This window comes from Argopecten irradians, chromosome 3 (genome assembly GCF_041381155.1).
Source record: "Argopecten irradians isolate NY chromosome 3, Ai_NY, whole genome shotgun sequence".
NCBI lineage: Eukaryota > Metazoa > Mollusca > Bivalvia > Pectinida > Pectinidae > Argopecten > Argopecten irradians.
Genome location: NC_091136.1, coordinates 67,525,006 through 67,543,098, shown reverse-complemented (window position 1 = coordinate 67,543,098; position 18,093 = coordinate 67,525,006). Strand labels below are relative to the sequence as shown.

General features: G+C 37.5%; 3 protein-coding genes across 11 annotated transcripts; all 3 read right to left on the bottom strand.

Annotated features, from left to right (window-relative positions):
• Positions 1-302: 302 nt before the first annotated feature.
• On the bottom strand, positions 303-17,955 carry LOC138319402 (lysosomal proton-coupled steroid conjugate and bile acid symporter SLC46A3-like). Of its 9 annotated transcripts, none has more exons than XM_069262511.1 (6): positions 11,252-11,794; positions 10,449-10,536; positions 8,907-10,244; positions 8,659-8,742; positions 7,706-7,849; positions 303-883 (listed from the first exon to the last, which is right to left on the bottom strand). In XM_069262511.1, exons 3-6 carry the CDS (start codon positions 10,150-10,152, stop codon positions 768-770), a joined length of 1,590 nt encoding a protein of 529 aa, XP_069118612.1. In that variant the 5' UTR covers positions 10,153-10,244; positions 10,449-10,536; positions 11,252-11,794; the 3' UTR covers positions 303-767. The 9 variants fall into 9 exon arrangements, with proteins under 9 accessions (XP_069118612.1, XP_069118613.1, XP_069118614.1 ...); XM_069262512.1 differs by having other exon boundaries at positions 10,454-10,536; XM_069262513.1 differs by lacking the exons at positions 10,449-10,536; positions 11,252-11,794 and adding an exon at positions 17,836-17,955.
• On the bottom strand, positions 11,792-12,658 carry LOC138319816 (BTB/POZ domain-containing protein 6-like). The gene has a single exon (XM_069262947.1). It carries the CDS (start codon positions 12,656-12,658, stop codon positions 11,792-11,794), a length of 867 nt encoding a protein of 288 aa, XP_069119048.1.
• LOC138319815 (BTB/POZ domain-containing protein 6-like) lies at positions 12,658-18,083 on the bottom strand. Its single transcript, XM_069262946.1, has 2 exons — positions 17,836-18,083; positions 12,658-12,805 (listed from the first exon to the last, which is right to left on the bottom strand). Exons 1-2 carry the CDS (start codon positions 18,081-18,083, stop codon positions 12,658-12,660), a joined length of 396 nt encoding a protein of 131 aa, XP_069119047.1.
• Positions 18,084-18,093: the final 10 nt, after the last annotated feature.

Genomic DNA, 18,093 nt, shown 5'->3' with positions numbered 1-18,093 from the left:
ATTTGCTCTCTTTGACGCCATTCTTCTAGTGATAAAGCACTAAAATGGGCATTGGAGGGCGTCCTTAAATGACCCTGGCTGTTAATAGGACGTAAATATAACAAACTACACCATGGGAGAGTAATTTCTTTCCACACATAATTAACAGCGGTTGGGATGCTACGAAATGATCATACCGATCGTGCATGTTCATACGTGTATTTACGGAATGAAAATAAAAACAAGCCGGTTGATATAGGTAATGAGATAAAAACGGTATAAAGCTAGTATATTAATAATCCGAAATAAAAGGCAAAAACAAATTCAAAGTAAAATCAAAATTCATTTGTATGGAATATATATTCAGTCACTATAGGGCCTTCTTCAGTCCAAACTAACACAACGTGTTTGTCTACATGGTTGATATACAATATGTAACAATTTACCAACATAAAACTCAAACATCAATTAATTAAATTGTTACTAATCAATGTCATGGATGGTTGTAAAATCAATTGCACATTTACATAGACATAATAAATAATCATTCGTACATTAATTTCATGAATTAAGATTTTTCAGATACACACCATATTCTAATTGTAGTGATTTAATACTGATTTGTACAGCAAATATCATTTCATTTTCTTTTCAGAGATGTGTGTAGAGAGATCTCTCTATTTCATATTTTGGTGCAAAATTTCCTTTGGTTTTACCAAAATTTTGTTGAATTCATTATTGCATTTTATGCAATATTATCTTTATTTCTGTCGTAGGTTTCCTCCATTTTAGTTTTTTTTAATCTGGACAAGCATCTGGTTATATATCCATGTCTTCATGTGTATAGCTTGGTATACGTATACGTTTCTGCCTTTTTCTTCATTCTGGATCGAGGAACAATATCCTGAAAGATAAAGGCGTGTGCATTAGAAATTAATATTAAACTACGCCACATATATAAATAAATGTATTAAAATGTATTCATTCTGCACTTTAATGTGTACATAAGAATCTATAATAATTATGTACATTAGAATGTATTCCGATATCTTGACTACATTACGACACATGTATAATAGTTTTATCCTGCAACTGTCCCACATACTGACCGATAACTACTGCCGGGTAAACTTGTGCTTTATCTGTCAATACGAAATGCTTTATCCCTCAATACGATCACGTGAATTTGTTCCATATCTGACGGACCTTTTTCTAACTTGACCCAGAACTTGAACCTTCCGGTGAATTAAACGTCATTCAGTCCCGCTAAAACGTGACGTCACATTCACCGAAATGACGTCATTTTTACGATATCGAAAATCTCGTATGACGGTGTCGTCTTTTTCTTGGCTCATGACAAAGGTATGTATTGTTAAGTAATTCTTTAATGGGTAGACCATTTATTGTTATTTGAGTATTTTCATTTCCTTTCAGTGATATATCACACTGAATAGAATTACGGTTACTGTTAGTGAATGCGCTTATTTATTTCCCACGGCAGTATTAAAAAGGAGTACACTCTCATTCCGCATCAAAGAAGCGTCTCGCTTCGAGCGAAACAAAGTAAGGAACTGTCAATTTGCTTTCGTTTTGAATGCCATAATGGTTGCAGGATAAACCGAATACACGGTTAGTATCTTACAATACAAGTTTTATTTTGGTGCTCGACATGGAATGCCGAGACGACTCGGCAAAGCCTCGTCATCTCGGCTTTCCTAAGTCTCGCACCAAAATAAACCTTGTGTTGTAAGATACTAACCATGTATTCTCTATATATACATTAGAATGTATTCCGATATCTTGACTACATTACGACAAATGTATAAATAATTATGTTCGGTAACGTCATTGTACCCAAATTGATATTGTACCCAAATTGATACCCTAATTGAAAAAATACCTAAAACATTTGTGTTGTTAAAATTTACCTCATTTCTCAGTGGTGATACCAAAGATGCATCATTTATTGATAATTACGCTTTGTTTTATGTGACTATTTCTATGTTATTTTCTCTGAAAGATAACTTTGAAATTTATAACTCTGTCTGAAACGTGTTAATCCCTAGAAATGTGGCCGTGCGACAATTACTATTTGTACTATAATAGTGTTTTTTTCAAAGCGTAAGGCCTCCTCAAAGAAAATTTTCTTAAATAATGAAATTTAAGATATAAACACTTAACAGAAATAGAGAAAATATAGTTCCCACACATTATTTTTTTTTTATTTAGTCACGTGCAAATTGCTCTTTGTATAGCGTTATTTTGCCATCTTAATTTTTACTAAAACTGTTACTAGATTCAAGTATTTTGTAACTTGTTTGATTCATAATTATGTATGTAGTTTTTTTTACATTGAAATTTTTTTGAGTTTGTGGGTGAGTACTGTCCTGGGTACTGTATACCACCACGTAGAGTTTGTGGGTGAATTATGTCCTGGGTACTGTATACCACCACGTAGAGTTTGTGGGTGAATTATGTCCTGGGTACTGTATACCACCACGTAGAGTTTGTGGGTGAATTATGTCCTGGGTACTGTATACCACCACGTAGAGTTTGTGGGTGAATTATGTCCTGGGTACTGTATATACCACCACGTAGAGTTTGTGGGTGAGTACTGTCCTGGGTACTGTATACCACCACGTAGAGTTTGTGGGTGAGTACTGTCCTGGGTACTGTATACCACCACGTAGAGTTTGTGGGTGAGTACTGTCCTGGGTACTGTATACCACCACGTAGAGTTTGTGGGTGAATACTGTCCTGGGTACTGTATACCACCACGTAGAGTTTGTGGGTGAATTATGTCCTGGGTACTGTATACCACCACGTAGAGTTTGTGGGTGAGTACTGTCCTGGGTACTGTATACCACCACGTAGAGTTTGTGGGTGAGTACTGTCCTGGGTACTGTATACCACCACGTAGAGTTTGTGGGTGAGTACTGTCCTGGGTACTGTATACCACCACGTAGAGTTTGTGGGTGAGTACTGTCCTGGGTACTGTATACCACCACGTAGAGTTTGTGGGTGAGTACTGTCCTGGGTACTGTATACCACCACGTAGAGTTTGTGGGTGAGTACTGTCCTGGGTACTGTATACCACCACGTAGAGTTTGTGGGTGAGTACTGTCCTGGGTACTGTATACCACCACGTAGAGTTTGTGGGTGAGTACTGTCCTGGGTACTGTATACCACCACGTAGAGTTTGTGGGTGAGTACTGTCCTGGGTACTGTATACCACCACGTAGAGTTTGTGGGTGATTACTGTCCTGGGTACTGTATACCACCACGTAGAGTTTGTGGGTGAGTACTGTCCTGGGTACTGTATACCACCACGTAGAGTTTGTGGGTGAGTACTGTCCTGGGTACTGTATACCACCACGTAGAGTTTGTGGGTGAGTACTGTCCTGGGTACTGTATACCACCACGTAGAGTTTGTGGGTGAGTACTGTCCTGGGTACTGTATACCACCACGTAGAGTTTGTGGGTGAGTACTGTCCTGGGTACTGTATACCACCACGTAGAGTTTGTGGGTGAATTATGTCCTGGGTACTGTATACCACCACGTAGAGTTTGTGGGTGAGTACTGTCCTGGGTACTGTATACCACCACGTAGAGTTTGTGGGTGAGTACTGTCCTGGGTACTGTATACCACCACGTAGAGTTTGTGGGTGAGTACTGTCCTGGGTACTGTATACCACCACGTAGAGTTTGTGGGTGAGTACTGTCCTGGGTACTGTATAGAGTTTGTGGGTGAGTACTGTCCTGGGTACTGTATACCACCACGTAGAGTTTGTGGGTGAATTATGTCCTGGGTACTGTATACCACCACGTAGAGTTTGTGGGTGAGTACTGTCCTGGGTACTGTATACCACCACGTAGAGTTTGTGGGTGAGTACTGTCCTGGGTACTGTATACCACCACGTAGAGTTTGTGGGTGAGTACTGTCCTGGGTACTGTATACCACCACGTAGAGTTTGTGGGTGAGTACTGTCCTGGGTACTGTATACCACCACGTAGAGTTTGTGGGTGAATTATGTCCTGGGTACTGTATACCACCACGTAGAGTTTGTGGGTGAATTATGTCCTGGGTACTGTATACCACCACGTAGAGTTTGTGGGTGAGTACTGTCCTGGGTACTGTATACCACCACGTAGAGTTTGTGGGTGAGTACTGTCCTGGGTACTGTATACCACCACGTAGAGTTTGTGGGTGAGTACTGTCCTGGGTACTGTATACCACCACGTAGAGTTTGTGGGTGAGTACTGTCCTGGGTACTGTATACCACCACGTAGAGTTTGTGGGTGAGTACTGTCCTGGGTACTGTATACCACCACGTAGAGTTTGTGGGTGAGTACTGTCCTGGGTACTGTATACCACCACGTAGAGTTTGTGGGTGAATTATGTCCTGGGTACTGTATACCACCACGTAGAGTTTGTGGGTGAGTACTGTCCTGGGTACTGTATACCACCACGTAGAGTTTGTGGGTGAGTACTGTCCTGGGTACTGTATACCACCACGTAGAGTTTGTGGGTGAGTACTGTCCTGGGTACTGTATACCACCACGTAGAGTTTGTGGGTGAGTACTGTCCTGGGTACTGTATACCACCACGTAGAGTTTGTGGAGTGAGTACTGTCCTGGGTACTGTATACCACCACGTAGAGTTTGTGGGTGAGTACTGTCCTGGGTACTGTATACCACCACGTAGAGTTTGTGGGTGAGTACTGTCCTGGGTATTGTATACCACCACGTAGAGTTTGTGGGTGAGTCTGTCCTGGGTACTGTATACCACCACGTAGAGTTTGTGGGTGAGTACTGTCCTGGGTACTGTATACCACCACGTAGAGTTTGTGGGGTGAGTACACGTGGGTGAATTATGTCCTGGGTACTGTATACCACCACGTAGAGTTTGTGGGTGAGTACTGTCCTGGGTACTGTATACCACCACGTAGAGTTTGTGGGTGAGTACTGTCCTGGGTACTGTATACCACCACGTAGAGTTTGTGGGTGAGTACTGTCCTGGGTACTGTATACCACCACGTAGAGTTTGTGGGTGAGTTATCTGTCCTGGGTACTGTATACCACCACGTAGAGTTTGTGGGTGAGTACTGTCCTGGGTACTGTATACCACCACGTAGAGTTTGTGGGTGAGTACTGTCCTGGGTACTGTATACCACCACGTAGAGTTTGTGGGTGAGTACTGTCCTGGGTACTGTATACCACCACGTAGAGTTTGTGGGTGAATTATGTCCTGGGTACTGTATACCACCACGTAGAGTTTGTGGGTGAGTACTGTCCTGGGTACTGTATACCACCACGTAGAGTTTGTGGGTGAGTACTGTCCTGGGTACTGTATACCACCACGTAGAGTTTGTGGGTGAATTATGTCCTGGGTACTGTATACCACCACGTAGAGTTTGTGGGTGAGTACTGTCCTGGGTACTGTATACCACCACGTAGAGTTTGTGGGTGAGTACTGTCCTGGGTACTGGTATGTAACCACCACGTAGAGTTTGTGGGTGAGTACTGTCCTGGGTACTGTATACCACCACGTAGAGTTTGTGGGTGAGTACTGTCCTGGGTACTGTATACCACCACGTAGAGTTTGTGGGTGAGTACTGTCCTGGGTACTGTATACCACCACGTAGAGTTTGTGGGTGAGTACTGTCCTGGGTACTGTATACCACCACGTAGAGTTTGTGGGTGAGTACTGTCCTGGGTACTGTATACCACCACGTAGAGTTTGTGGGTGAGTACTGTCCTGGGTACTGTATACCACCACGTAGAGTTTGTGGGTGAGTACTGTCCTGGGTACTGTATACCACCACGTAGAGTTTGTGGGTGAGTACTGTCCTGGGTACTGTATACCACCACGTAGAGTTTGTGGGTGAGTACTGTCCTGGGTACTGTATACCACCACGTAGAGTTTGTGGGTGAGTACTGTCCTGGGTACTGTATACCACCACGTAGAGTTTGTGGGTGAGTACTGTCCTGGGTACTGTATACCACCACGTAGAGTTTGTGGGTGAATTATGTCCTGGGTACTGTATACCACCACGTAGAGTTTGTGGGTGAGTACTGTCCTGGGTACTGTATACCACCACGTAGAGTTTGTGGTGATACTGTCCTGGGTACTGTATACCACCACGTAGAGTTGTGTGGGTGAGTACTGTCCTGGGTACTGTATACCACCACGTAGAGTTTGTGGGTGAGTACTGTCCTGGGTACTGTATACCACCACGTAGAGTTTGTGGGTGAGTACTGTCCTGGGTACTGTATACCACCACGTAGAGTTTGTGGGTGAGTACTGTCCTGGGTACTGTATACCACCACGTAGAGTTTGTGGGTGAGTACTGTCTGGGTACTGTATACCACCACGTAGAGTTTGTGGGTGAGTATGTCCTGGGTACTGTATACCACCAGTAGAGTTTGTGGGTGAGTACTGTCCTGGGTACTGTATACCACCACGTAGAGTTTGTGGGTGAGTACTGTCCTGGGTACTGTATACCACCACGTAGAGTTTGTGGGTGAGTACTGTCCTGGGTACTGTATACCACCACGTAGAGTTTGTGGGTGAGTACTGTCCTGGGTACTGTATACCACCACGTAGAGTTTGTGGGTGAGTACTGTCCTGGGTACTGTATACCACCACGTAGAGTTTGTGGGTGAGTACTGTCCTGGGTACTGTATACCACCACGTAGAGTTTGTGGTGAGTAATGTCCTGGGTACTGTATACCACCACGTAGAGTTTGTGGGTGAGTACTGTCCTGGGTACTGTATACCACCACGTAGAGTTTGTGGGTGAGTACTGTCCTGGGTACTGTATACCACCACGTAGAGTTTGTGGGTGAGTACTGTCCTGGGTACTATATACCACCACGTAGAGTTTGTGGGTGAGTACTGTCCTGGGTACTGTATACCACCACGTAGAGTTTGTGGGTGAGTATGTCCTGGGTACTGTATACACCACGTGTCCCTGGGTACTGTATATACCACCACGTAGAGTTTGTGGGTGAGTACTGTCCTGGGTACTGTATACCACCACGTAGAGTTTGTGGGTGAATTATGTCCTGGGTACTGTATACCACCACGTAGAGTTTGTGGGTGAGTACTGTCCTGGGTACTGTATACCACCACGTAGAGTTTGTGGGTGAATTATGTCCTGGGTACTGTATACCACCACGTAGAGTTTGTGGGTGAGTACTGTCCTGGGTACTGTATACCACCACGTAGAGTTTGTGGGTGAGTACTGTCCTGGGTACTGTATACCACCACGTAGAGTTTGTGGGTGAGTACTGTCCTGGGTACTGTATTACCACCACGTAGAGTTTGTGGGTGAGAGTTATGTCCTGGGTACTGTATACCACCACGTAGAGTTTGTGTGGTGAGACGTTTAAGTATAGACCTATTGTTTGGCCTATAGAACGTTCATAAACAGTTATTACGACAGATATTTTACATTCAATATATCAATACAGAACAGTGTGGAGAGAAACCCAGTTTATGTCTTGTTCTTAAAATTTGACTTGGTCACGAGCTGTTAATATTCAAAATAAATACACGTATCATATCAAGATTTAGATTATTGTGTTCTCATAGGTACATGTTTGTAGTTAATATAACTGATAAATACGAACCTTTCATAATGTGTATTTACATAATGCATAACAACATTTCTCGTCACAATAGTATTATAATTATATTAATATACCTACAAGATGAGCACACCTGTTATCCCCGTATAACCAGCAAACAGAAGAAATGTGAATCCTCGGAACCAATCAACCGTAGCGGCGTAGATGGCGTTACCAGTCACGCTTCCCACAACAGTACAGACCGTCTCCACTGCTGCCACTCCAGCAAAAAGGGAACCTAAAAAGGAAGACGCATTACTTTCTGTTTACGTCTATATAAAGGGGTATGTGGCCGATTCCCGTTATGATGTTGGATAATAATATCAAGATATTTGATATAATTATCTACATCTTTTCAAGCGTTGTTGTTTCCAAATCCTTATAAGACATGTGATGTTTATATCAAATTATAAAATATGGCATTTGTCATGTGTATCTTAAATTCTAGAAGCATCAAGTCCCGGTAACTATAAATATTTATTGTGTCACTTGTCATGTGAATCAATTGGTTTCTTTGATTTGTAAAAATATACTATGCGATCACTAATACCTGTCTTTCTGTCACATGACCGTGTGACCAGGTGTCATGTGACTAGCATTACTTACCTTGTTGTTCCGGAGGTGTCATGTGACTAGCATTACTTACCTTGTTGTTCCGGAGGTGTCACGTGACTATCGTTACTTACCTTGTTGTTCCGGAGGTGTCATGTGACTAGCATTACTTACCTTGTTGTTCCGGAGGTGTCACGTGAAAAGCATTACTTACCTTGTTGTTCCGGTGGTGTCACGTGACTAGCATTACTTACCTTGTTGTTCCGGAGGTGTCATGTGACTATCGTTACTTACCTTGTTGTTCCGGAGGTGTCATGTGACTAACATTACTTACCTTGTTGTTCCGGTGGTGTCACGTGACTATCGTTACTTACCTTGTTGTGCCGGAGGTGTCATGTGACTAGCATTACTTACCTTGTTGTTCCGGAGGTGTTACGTGAATAGCATTACTTACCTTGTTGTTCCGGAGGTGTCATGTGACTAAACAATACTTGCCTTGTTGTTCCGGAGGTGTCATGTGTGACATGATGGCTCTGAGGATGGGTACAGGCAAAGCACCCATAAAACTTATGAAGGCAACTGAAACATATAACACGTTTTAGCTTTTGAGCATAATTTTTCATAAATGTGTTTTGTTCTTGATATAGGATACAAATTGGCTGCTCAATCAAAATGAAGTTTCAACATATCCATATGGTTGATATTATCGGTGTAAGAAATAGAATAAAACATAGATACAATACCTATGAACATCATGAGGTCGTTGGTGGCCAGTGCCTCTAACACGTAGCCTGCTATATAGGATATGGTACCTAGGATACCAATCACGTGTTCGTCTATGCAGGCCTGGAAGGGCTTGATAAGTCCCATCCCGATCACGAGAGGCAGTCCTGCCCGGAGCGTTGTGTACCAGCCCACCTTTACTGGGCTCCAGCAGAACGGCGAGTTTAACTGGTACAACGTCTCAATTCCCAGCTTCCCAAAATTGGAGAGAAAAGTGAAGAACAAAGCCGTCAAACATGCCAAGAACTTCCATCTTCTCCCAACAACAGAAATGTCACCGGAGTAAAACAGAAATATATTCTTGAAAGTTTGTAAAACGTTATGTTTCCTGGAATGTTCCTTTTTGAGTGTTTCTGGGAAAATGAGAGAAAGCATAAGGGCAGTACAGGCGACAGATGCGCTGATGACCAATGCCGTGTAATAGCCGACACCATCAATGAGATAGCCAGACAAGGCTGATCCGACAAGGGCACCCATCCCCACTGCTATTTCTATCAACACAATGGCAAAGGCTCTCGATCGTCCTGCTCTGGTAATATCCGCCACGGCAGCAAAACCAATCGAAAGAGCAGCTATCCAACCTCCAGTGGATCCTCCAACAAATTGAAAGGCAAGTAATGCATAAATATTCCACTCCAGGTATACCCCCACGGCCAGCATGGATGTAGCTACAAACATGCCAGTAATACTGACACAGATAAAGGGTTTCCGGCCGTACCTGTCACTTAGGGAGGCGAGGACAAGGTTGGAGAACATCCCTGGGATACCGGCACACAGAGCCACGTATATATTGTAAGTGGACGCTTGTCTCTGGACCACCTGTTGGTCTAAATAGTCCTGTGAAGTCTTATTCTCATAACAGACGACTACATCCTCACTTTTGTTGAAGTGTTTTTCTGGAAACTCTTCTTTCTCAATGACATCGTAAACATATTGTGTAATGATAAGCGAATTAGTAGCAAAACAAAATATCATTATAAATAGCATTGGGCCTAGTATGAAGAACCGGAGAGGAACCTTGACCACATTCTCAAAATCACTTGATTTCCCCAACACGTCTCCATTTTTAGGCTTGGAAATCAGATACGATTTTTCGTCGGAAACTTCGCATGCCTCAAATGTCTCATTAGCTTTCCCTTCATCCTTTGGGGCCGAGTAGTGCGGTTCCTCAGTCAGTTGTTTGCCTGAGAAGTCGGATGTCTCCATCTTGTACCGACGTTGTTACCCAGTATCCCTCATGACAACACTTTCTTGTTCATCAGGTCGTCCATCAGGTCAGTACTTCATCCATACACCGGCTGTGGATGGGACATTCAAAATCAATGTTTATAAACTGACAGGGCGTCGAAAGTGAAAGTAGAAATGGACCTAAGATGGGAGATTCCTGGTATAAAAGTCAATTTATTTGGCCATTAATTTTTTTATCAACATAATGAGATATAATCATGAAAGGCATTTCTCATAGAACAAATCATTACAGAACGAGAACTGGAAGACGATACCTTACTTCTTACTGGTAAAGGTAAGATCAGCCAGATGTCGATGTTATTAGAAATCGCCCAGTAGCACACATTTACAGTGACCATTTTTCTATATAAAATAATCAAACACCCGTATTAATTCTTCTGAAACAATTTTGGGGTCAAAAAGTGTGATTTTGCATATTTTCTGGTTGCAGATCGACATTCTTTATTTCATTGTATATTTTCGTGATGTATGTAAAATCAAATGTATATCTGAAACAATAATTTGTACCCCGCTTTATTATATTATAGTAACAAATCCATACTCCAATTGGGGTATTATACTGTAGTTTCTATTTAAGTTGGTGGTTTTCCCCGCCCTGTTAATGTAAAACACTGTTTACCGTTATATTGAGTATATGATAACTAACCCTTGTTGTTTAAAATGACACACCTTGATACTGGACACCTCTGGCACACTACAACTATACTAGCTGATATCAGGCATATGTGATTAAAACGTTGTGTGATTTGACAACTATGGACGACCTTTCTTTTCGGTTATTGCAAGAAGTAGACCGACTATGGAGATGTACATGTATAAAGTTATGTGTAGCAGGTCTTGTTTTCGTATTTATACAGGCACACTATCATCCACTCAACCGTACAAATAAAACATATGGCGCGTTACGAAATCCACTTCTGAACTGATATTTGTACTGTATCAATATAGACATACGTGTGTGTTGGAAACCAAATGTAGTTTATTACGACAAATACATCTGGCCTGTGTTTGTTCATCGTATATCATACTTATAGAGACTACATACATTTATACTCACCCGAGGAAGATCTACGACACCAAATAAACAACACACTTTTGATTACACACAAGCGCGTCCCAGATCTTAACCTTATACCCACTGAGCCGAAGTTCAGCCTTTATCGCATCGATCCTTCACAAATATTACTCGATTTATAACAGGTTTTTAATGCATTTTCAAAACTTTTGTTTTCTTCACATAATGATATTTAAATACCCACAACAGATTCCCACCACGTTTTGCTAATGGTCAAATGAAGTCACTAATCTAGATGATTATTTCTAGCAGCTAACAAGACCATGAGGTTCGAATACTAGTCATAGAATCGACATCATGTTTTTTGTCAGAAAATGTCTTGAACGGAGGATTAATTTCAGATATATCCCACGTTTCACTCTCTGTAATCTTCTTCGCATCGTATGTATTTAATTAATGGTGTATGTCACTTGTCGAAAGAACACTTGATCTCATTTCCTTAAAACCATTTGAAGCTTCATACATTTTCTTGGTCTTTAATATCATTGTTTTGTGTGAAAATATCCATGGAAAATCCCATTATTATGTGCTGAAAATAATTCCATATATCTGTCTTGGGGTGGCCGTATAGTTATTAGTGCCTGGAGCAGTTTGGAAAGTAAACACTGTGGATTTACATGTTACACTCGTCAATCCGTTGTTTTCTTTGTAACCTGATGGACCATTTTGTAGATCTGCTTTTAGAGTATAATATGAACCAGCTTTGACAGGAACAGGTTTACTGAACAGTACCTTGAATGTCTTCTCTGTTGATTCCACTGTCACCGTTCTATAGACAGTTTGGTTCAATTCTATGATGCCTACATGGACATTGTATGTGGAACTCGGATTCCCAAAGAGAACAACGCCAACTACGTCTACAGCTTTTGAGACCGTAAACTGCAATGTGTCTGGTTTGGAGTACGACCATCCATGACTTATGTTATTGTCATTGAACCTGTAACAAACATCTTGGAGTAGAGTACCTTGACGTTTTCTAGAAGGAAATTGAGTCTTTGAAAATTCATTTTTTATTTGTCCTCTCAGTAATTTGATTTCCTCGTTTGATGTGAAAAGACCTACATTCTGTTCAGATATAGCCACGAAGCCATCCGGGGGCATCAGCGGAAATCTAACCAGGTAGAGTAGATCCCCAAGGACCTGACGTATGTTAGGGCCGTTCACTTCTAGACCCTTTTCTGTACATCGACAGTCAGCCCACGACAGAACGGCAGCAAAGATGTCCTCTTCACTGGCGGCAAGTTTGTCTGACCTGAGTACTTCACCAAGACATTCCGGACCTAAATCTTTGAGGAGCTTGGATTGCATTATATCTTCACTGTGGTTCTCTATAAATTCCAAACTTTTCTGATGTAATTCCGGATCGGAAAACAAATGTGCGTTTTCCATTACCGTACATACATTGGCTGGGACATGTTGTCAATCATGAACTGAGCACACTCTTTGACCAGACGTCGGACGCTGTACTTGTGGGCTGTGTACATCAGACCGGTCACGTTGTCCAGTGTTATAGAACATTGGTCTGTGTGCACATACCTACAATGTTTAATGTTTAAAATGACATGTACGATAATTTATTTAACTACAATTTTGTATATGAAATAATGCATTTTAGGTTTAGCGAACCCGAGAATAAATGAGTATATATTCATCTGAATTTAGTCTTATTTTATTTTTGTCAGTAAAATGTATTGATTTCGTTTTTGTGGTGACGTTAAGCTTTCCGCAATTATACTGAAACCTACTGGTAGAAAAACTATAGAAGTTTAAACAAGCTTCGAACATGTAAGGAAATATTTTAGCTGACAAGAGTGATCCAAATATTCATAGTAAATTCACAGGAATGAATTTAAAATAGTTTAAGTTATATAAAGATACTATCTTGTCATATTTCTAATGAGTTGTTCAAAAGATTATCAGGCTAGTCTAAATTTAATAACAATATTCAAATCAATATGAAATACTTTCTTGACAAACAAACTTGACATTATTTTCTGAAATTCTAAAGTATTCTTTTATTCAGCCATTTTAGAAAAGATATAGCCACATATTAAGGCTTTCCCTAATCAAGTGATATAACTAATTACCTTTTGATTTCGGTGATTGTAAAGAATTAAAATTTATTATTTATTAAAGTCAATGGTGAAATATTAGTTACTGTCGGTTTATAATAACTATATATAAATATAAGTTGCTGTCGGTTTATAATAACTATATATAAATATAAGTTACTGTCGGTTTATAATAACTATATATAAATATAAGTTACTGTCGGTTTATAATAACTATATATAAATATAAGTTACTGTCGGTTTATAATAACTATATATAAATATAAGTTACTGTCGGTTTATAATAACTATATATAAATATAAGTTACAGTCGGTTTATAATAACTATATATAAATATCAGTTACTGTCGGTTTATAATAACTATATATAAATATAAGTTACAGTCGGTTTATAATAACTATATATAAATACAAGTTACTGTCGGTTTATAATAACTATATATAAATATAAGTTGCGGTCGGTTTATAATAACTATATATAAATATAAGTTACTGTCGGTTTATAATAACTATATATAAATATAAGTTACTGTCGGTTTATAATAACTATATATAAATATAAGTCACCGTCGGTTTATAATAACTATATATAAATATAAGTTACTGTCGGTTTATAATAACTATATATAAATATAAGTTACTGTCGGTGTATACATGTAATAACTACATATAAATATAAGTTACTGTCGGTTTATAATAACTATATATAAATATAAGTTACTGTCGGTGTATAATAACTATATATAAATATCAGTTACTGTCGGTTTATAATAACTATATATAAATATAAGTTACTGTCGGTTTATAATAACTATATATAAAAATAAGTTACTGTCGGTTTATAATAACTATATATAAATATAAGTTACTGTCGGTTTATAATAACTATATATAAATATAAGTTTACTGTCGGTTTATAATAACTTTATATAAATATAAGTTACTGTCGGTGTATACATGTAATAACTACATATAAATATAAGTTACTGTCGGTTTATAATAACTATATATAAATATAAGTTACTGTCGGTTTATAATAACTATATATAAATATCAGTTACTGTCGGTTTATAATAACTATATTATACAGTTATTGAATGGGTATGAGGGAAATAGCACTTTTATTGTCCCCCGAGACATAAACTATTTCCCGAGGCGAAGCCGAGGGAAATAGTTGTGTCAAGGGGGACAATGAAAGTGATATTTCCCGAATATACCGTTGAGAAAAATGCTATAACATATAACCCGTTGATATTTTCACTTGTTTCACCGTGACATTCCATATCATCGATAGTGCCCAGTGATTTTTCTCGTACGTAGTCCTTTAACAACTTGCTGTGTATTTCCACTGTCCCTATCGGTCAACAATTTTTCGAGAGATTCCTAGTCTAGTATAGGTTGTCGAATGTTGTAAACAAGTTGTCGTCTGCAGCTTCAAATCTAGATCACCTAAGCGCTTTGTGTTTTTTCGTTGGAAATGGGATACAGTCAAAGAGGTTCCGAATGAAGTACTCCCAATGCGTTATCCAATCAAATTCATGATTAAGCAAAATTCCGCGAAAATTTGAATGCAGGTAAATAGCTCATTTTCAGGTAAATAGTTCGAATGACTATTTACCCGACAAAAAGCGGTTTTAAACGACTGGATTACGATTGGATTTGAATAGTATTTCTATTTTCTACTCTTTATATAGTGAAAAGGAAGCAAAGGTATAATAAATATAAATATCAGTTACTGTCGGGGTATATTAACTATATATAAATATCAGTTACTGTCGGTTTATAATAACTATATATAAATATCAGTTACTGTCGGTTTATAATAACTATATATAAATATCAGTTACTGTCGGTTTATAATAACTATATATAAATATAAGTTACTGTCGGTTTATAATTACTATATATAAATATAAGTTACTGTCGGTTTATGATAACTATATATAAATATCAGTTACTGTCGGTTTATAATAACTATATATAAATATAAGTTACTGTCGGTTTATAATAACTATATATAAATATAAGTTACTGTCGGTTTATAATAACTATATATAAATATAAGTTACTGTCGGTTTATAATAACTATATATAAATATAAGTTACTGTCGGTTTATAATAACTATATATAAATATAAGTCACCGTCGGTTTATAATAACTATATATAAATATAAGTTACTGTCGGTTTATAATAACTATATATAAATATAAGTTACTGTCGGTGTATACATGTAATAACTACATATAAATATAAGTTACTGTCGGTTTATAATAACTATATATAAATATAAGTTACTGTCGGTGTATAATAACTATATATAAATATCAGTTACTGTCGGTTTATAATAACTATATATAAATATAAGTTACTGTCGGTTTATAATAACTATATATAAAAATAAGTTACTGTCGGTTTATAATAACTATATATAAATATAAGTTACTGTCGGTTTATAATAACTATATATAAATATAAGTTACTGTCGGTTTATAATAACTTTATATAAATATAAGTTACTGTCGGTGTATACATGTAATAACTACATATAAATATAAGTTACTGTCGGTTTATAATAACTATATATAAATATAAGTTACTGTCGGTTTATAATAACTATATATAAATATCAGTTACTGTCGGTTTATAATAACTATATTATACAGTTATTGAATGGGTATGAGGGAAATAGCACTTTTATTGTCCCCCGAGACATAAACTATTTCCCGAGGCGAAGCCGAGGGAAATAGTTGTGTCAAGGGGGACAATGAAAGTGATATTTCCCGAATATACCGTTGAGAAAAATGCTATAACATATAACCCGTTGATATTTTCACTTGTTTCACCGTGACATTCCATATCATCGATAGTGCCCAGTGATTTTTCTCGTACGTAGTCCTTTAACAACTTGCTGTGTATTTCCACTGTCCCTATCGGTCAACAATTTTTCGAGAGATTCCTAGTCTAGTATAGGTTGTCGAATGTTGTAAACAAGTTGTCGTCTGCAGCTTCAAATCTAGATCACCTAAGCGCTTTGTGTTTTTTCGTTGGAAATGGGATACAGTCAAAGAGGTTCCGAATGAAGTACTCCCAATGCGTTATCCAATCAAATTCATGATTAAGCAAAATTCCGCGAAAATTTGAATGCAGGTAAATAGCTCATTTTCAGGTAAATAGTTCGAATGACTATTTACCCGACAAAAAGCGGTTTTAAACGACTGGATTACGATTGGATTTGAATAGTATTTCTATTTTCTACTCTTTATATAGTGAAAAGGAAGCAAAGGTATAATAAATATAAATATCAGTTACTGTCGGGGTATATTAACTATATATAAATATCAGTTACTGTCGGTTTATAATAACTATATATAAATATCAGTTACTGTCGGTTTATAATAACTATATATAAATATCAGTTACTGTCGGTTTATAATAACTATATATAAATATAAGTTACTGTCGGTTTATAATTACTATATATAAATATAAGTTACTGTCGGTTTATGATAACTATATATAAATATCAGTTACTGTCGGTTTATAATAACTATATATAAAAATAAGTTACTGTCGGTTTATAATAACTATATATAAATATAAGTTACTGTCGGTTTATAATAACTATATATAAATATAAGTTACTGACGGTTTATAATAACTATATATAAATATAAGTTACTGTCGGTTTATAATAACTATATATAAAAATAAGTTACTGTCGGTTTATAATAACTATATATAAATATAAGTTACTGTCGGTTTATAATAACTATATATAAATATAAGTTACTGTCGGTTTATAATAACTATATATAAATATAAGTTACTGTCGGTTTATAATAACTATATATAGATATAAGTTACTGTCGGTTTATAATAACTATATATAAATATAAGTTATTCTCGGTTTATAATAGCTATATATAAATATAAGTTACTGTCGGTTTATAATAACTATATATAAATATAAGTTACTGTCGGTTTATAATAACTATATATAGATATAAGTTACTGTCGGTTTATAATAACTATATATAAATATAAGTTACTGTCGGTTTATAATAACTATATATAAATATAAGTTACTGACGGTTTATAATAACTATATATAAATATAAGTTACTGACGGTTTATAATAACTATATATAAATATAAGTTACTGTCGGTTTATAATAACTATATATAAATATAAGTTACTGTCGGTTTATAATAACTATATATAAATATAAGTTACTGTCGGTTTATAATAACTATATATAAATATAAGTTACTGACGGTTTATAATAACTATATATAAATATAAGTTACTGTCGGTTTATAATAACTATATATAAAAATAAGTTACTGTCGGTTTATAATAACTATATATAAATATAAGTTACTGTCGGTTTATAATAACTATATATAGATATATAAGTTACTATCGGTTTATAATAACTATATATAAATATAAGTTATGGTCGATTTATAATACTTTTGTTAATATTGTTACCTGAGAAAACACTTGAAGATGTCACTTTCTACACCCGGTATGTCAACAGTTTGGCCTTTCTCCGCCAGGGGGCCGTACAATATAGCCCTGAAAACTGAACTCCTACTGGCTAATATCAACTTGTGGGCGGAGACGACCTCTGACCCCGCCTTCCCGACCTTAAAGGATATGTCACAGTCCACCCCATTGGTCATAATGTAGTTCAAACTCTCCAGTAACGAAAGGTTGTCCTGCCAGTTAGTCTCCATTCTGTTGTAC

Excerpts from the sequence above, each read along its gene's own strand:
- LOC138319402 (XM_069262513.1), bottom strand. The coding sequence starts at position 10,152 with ATGGAGACATCCGACTTCTCAGGCAAACAACTGACTGAGGAACCGCAC. Across the intron at positions 7,850-8,658 it reads GACACCTCCGGAACAACAAG|GTTCCCTTTTTGCTGGAGTG; the intron begins GCAAGTATTGTT and ends CTTCCTTTTTAG. Across the intron at positions 884-7,705 it reads TGGTTATACGGGGATAACAG|GATATTGTTCCTCGATCCAG; the intron begins GTGTGCTCATCT and ends TTTATCTTTCAG.
- LOC138319816 (XM_069262947.1), bottom strand. The coding sequence starts at position 12,658 with ATGGAAAACGCACATTTGTTTTCCGATCCGGAATTACATCAGAAAAGT.
- LOC138319815 (XM_069262946.1), bottom strand. The coding sequence starts at position 18,083 with ATGGAGACTAACTGGCAGGACAACCTTTCGTTACTGGAGAGTTTGAAC. Across the intron at positions 12,806-17,835 it reads ATCTTCAAGTGTTTTCTCAG|GTATGTGCACACAGACCAAT; the intron begins GTAACAATATTA and ends TAAACATTGTAG.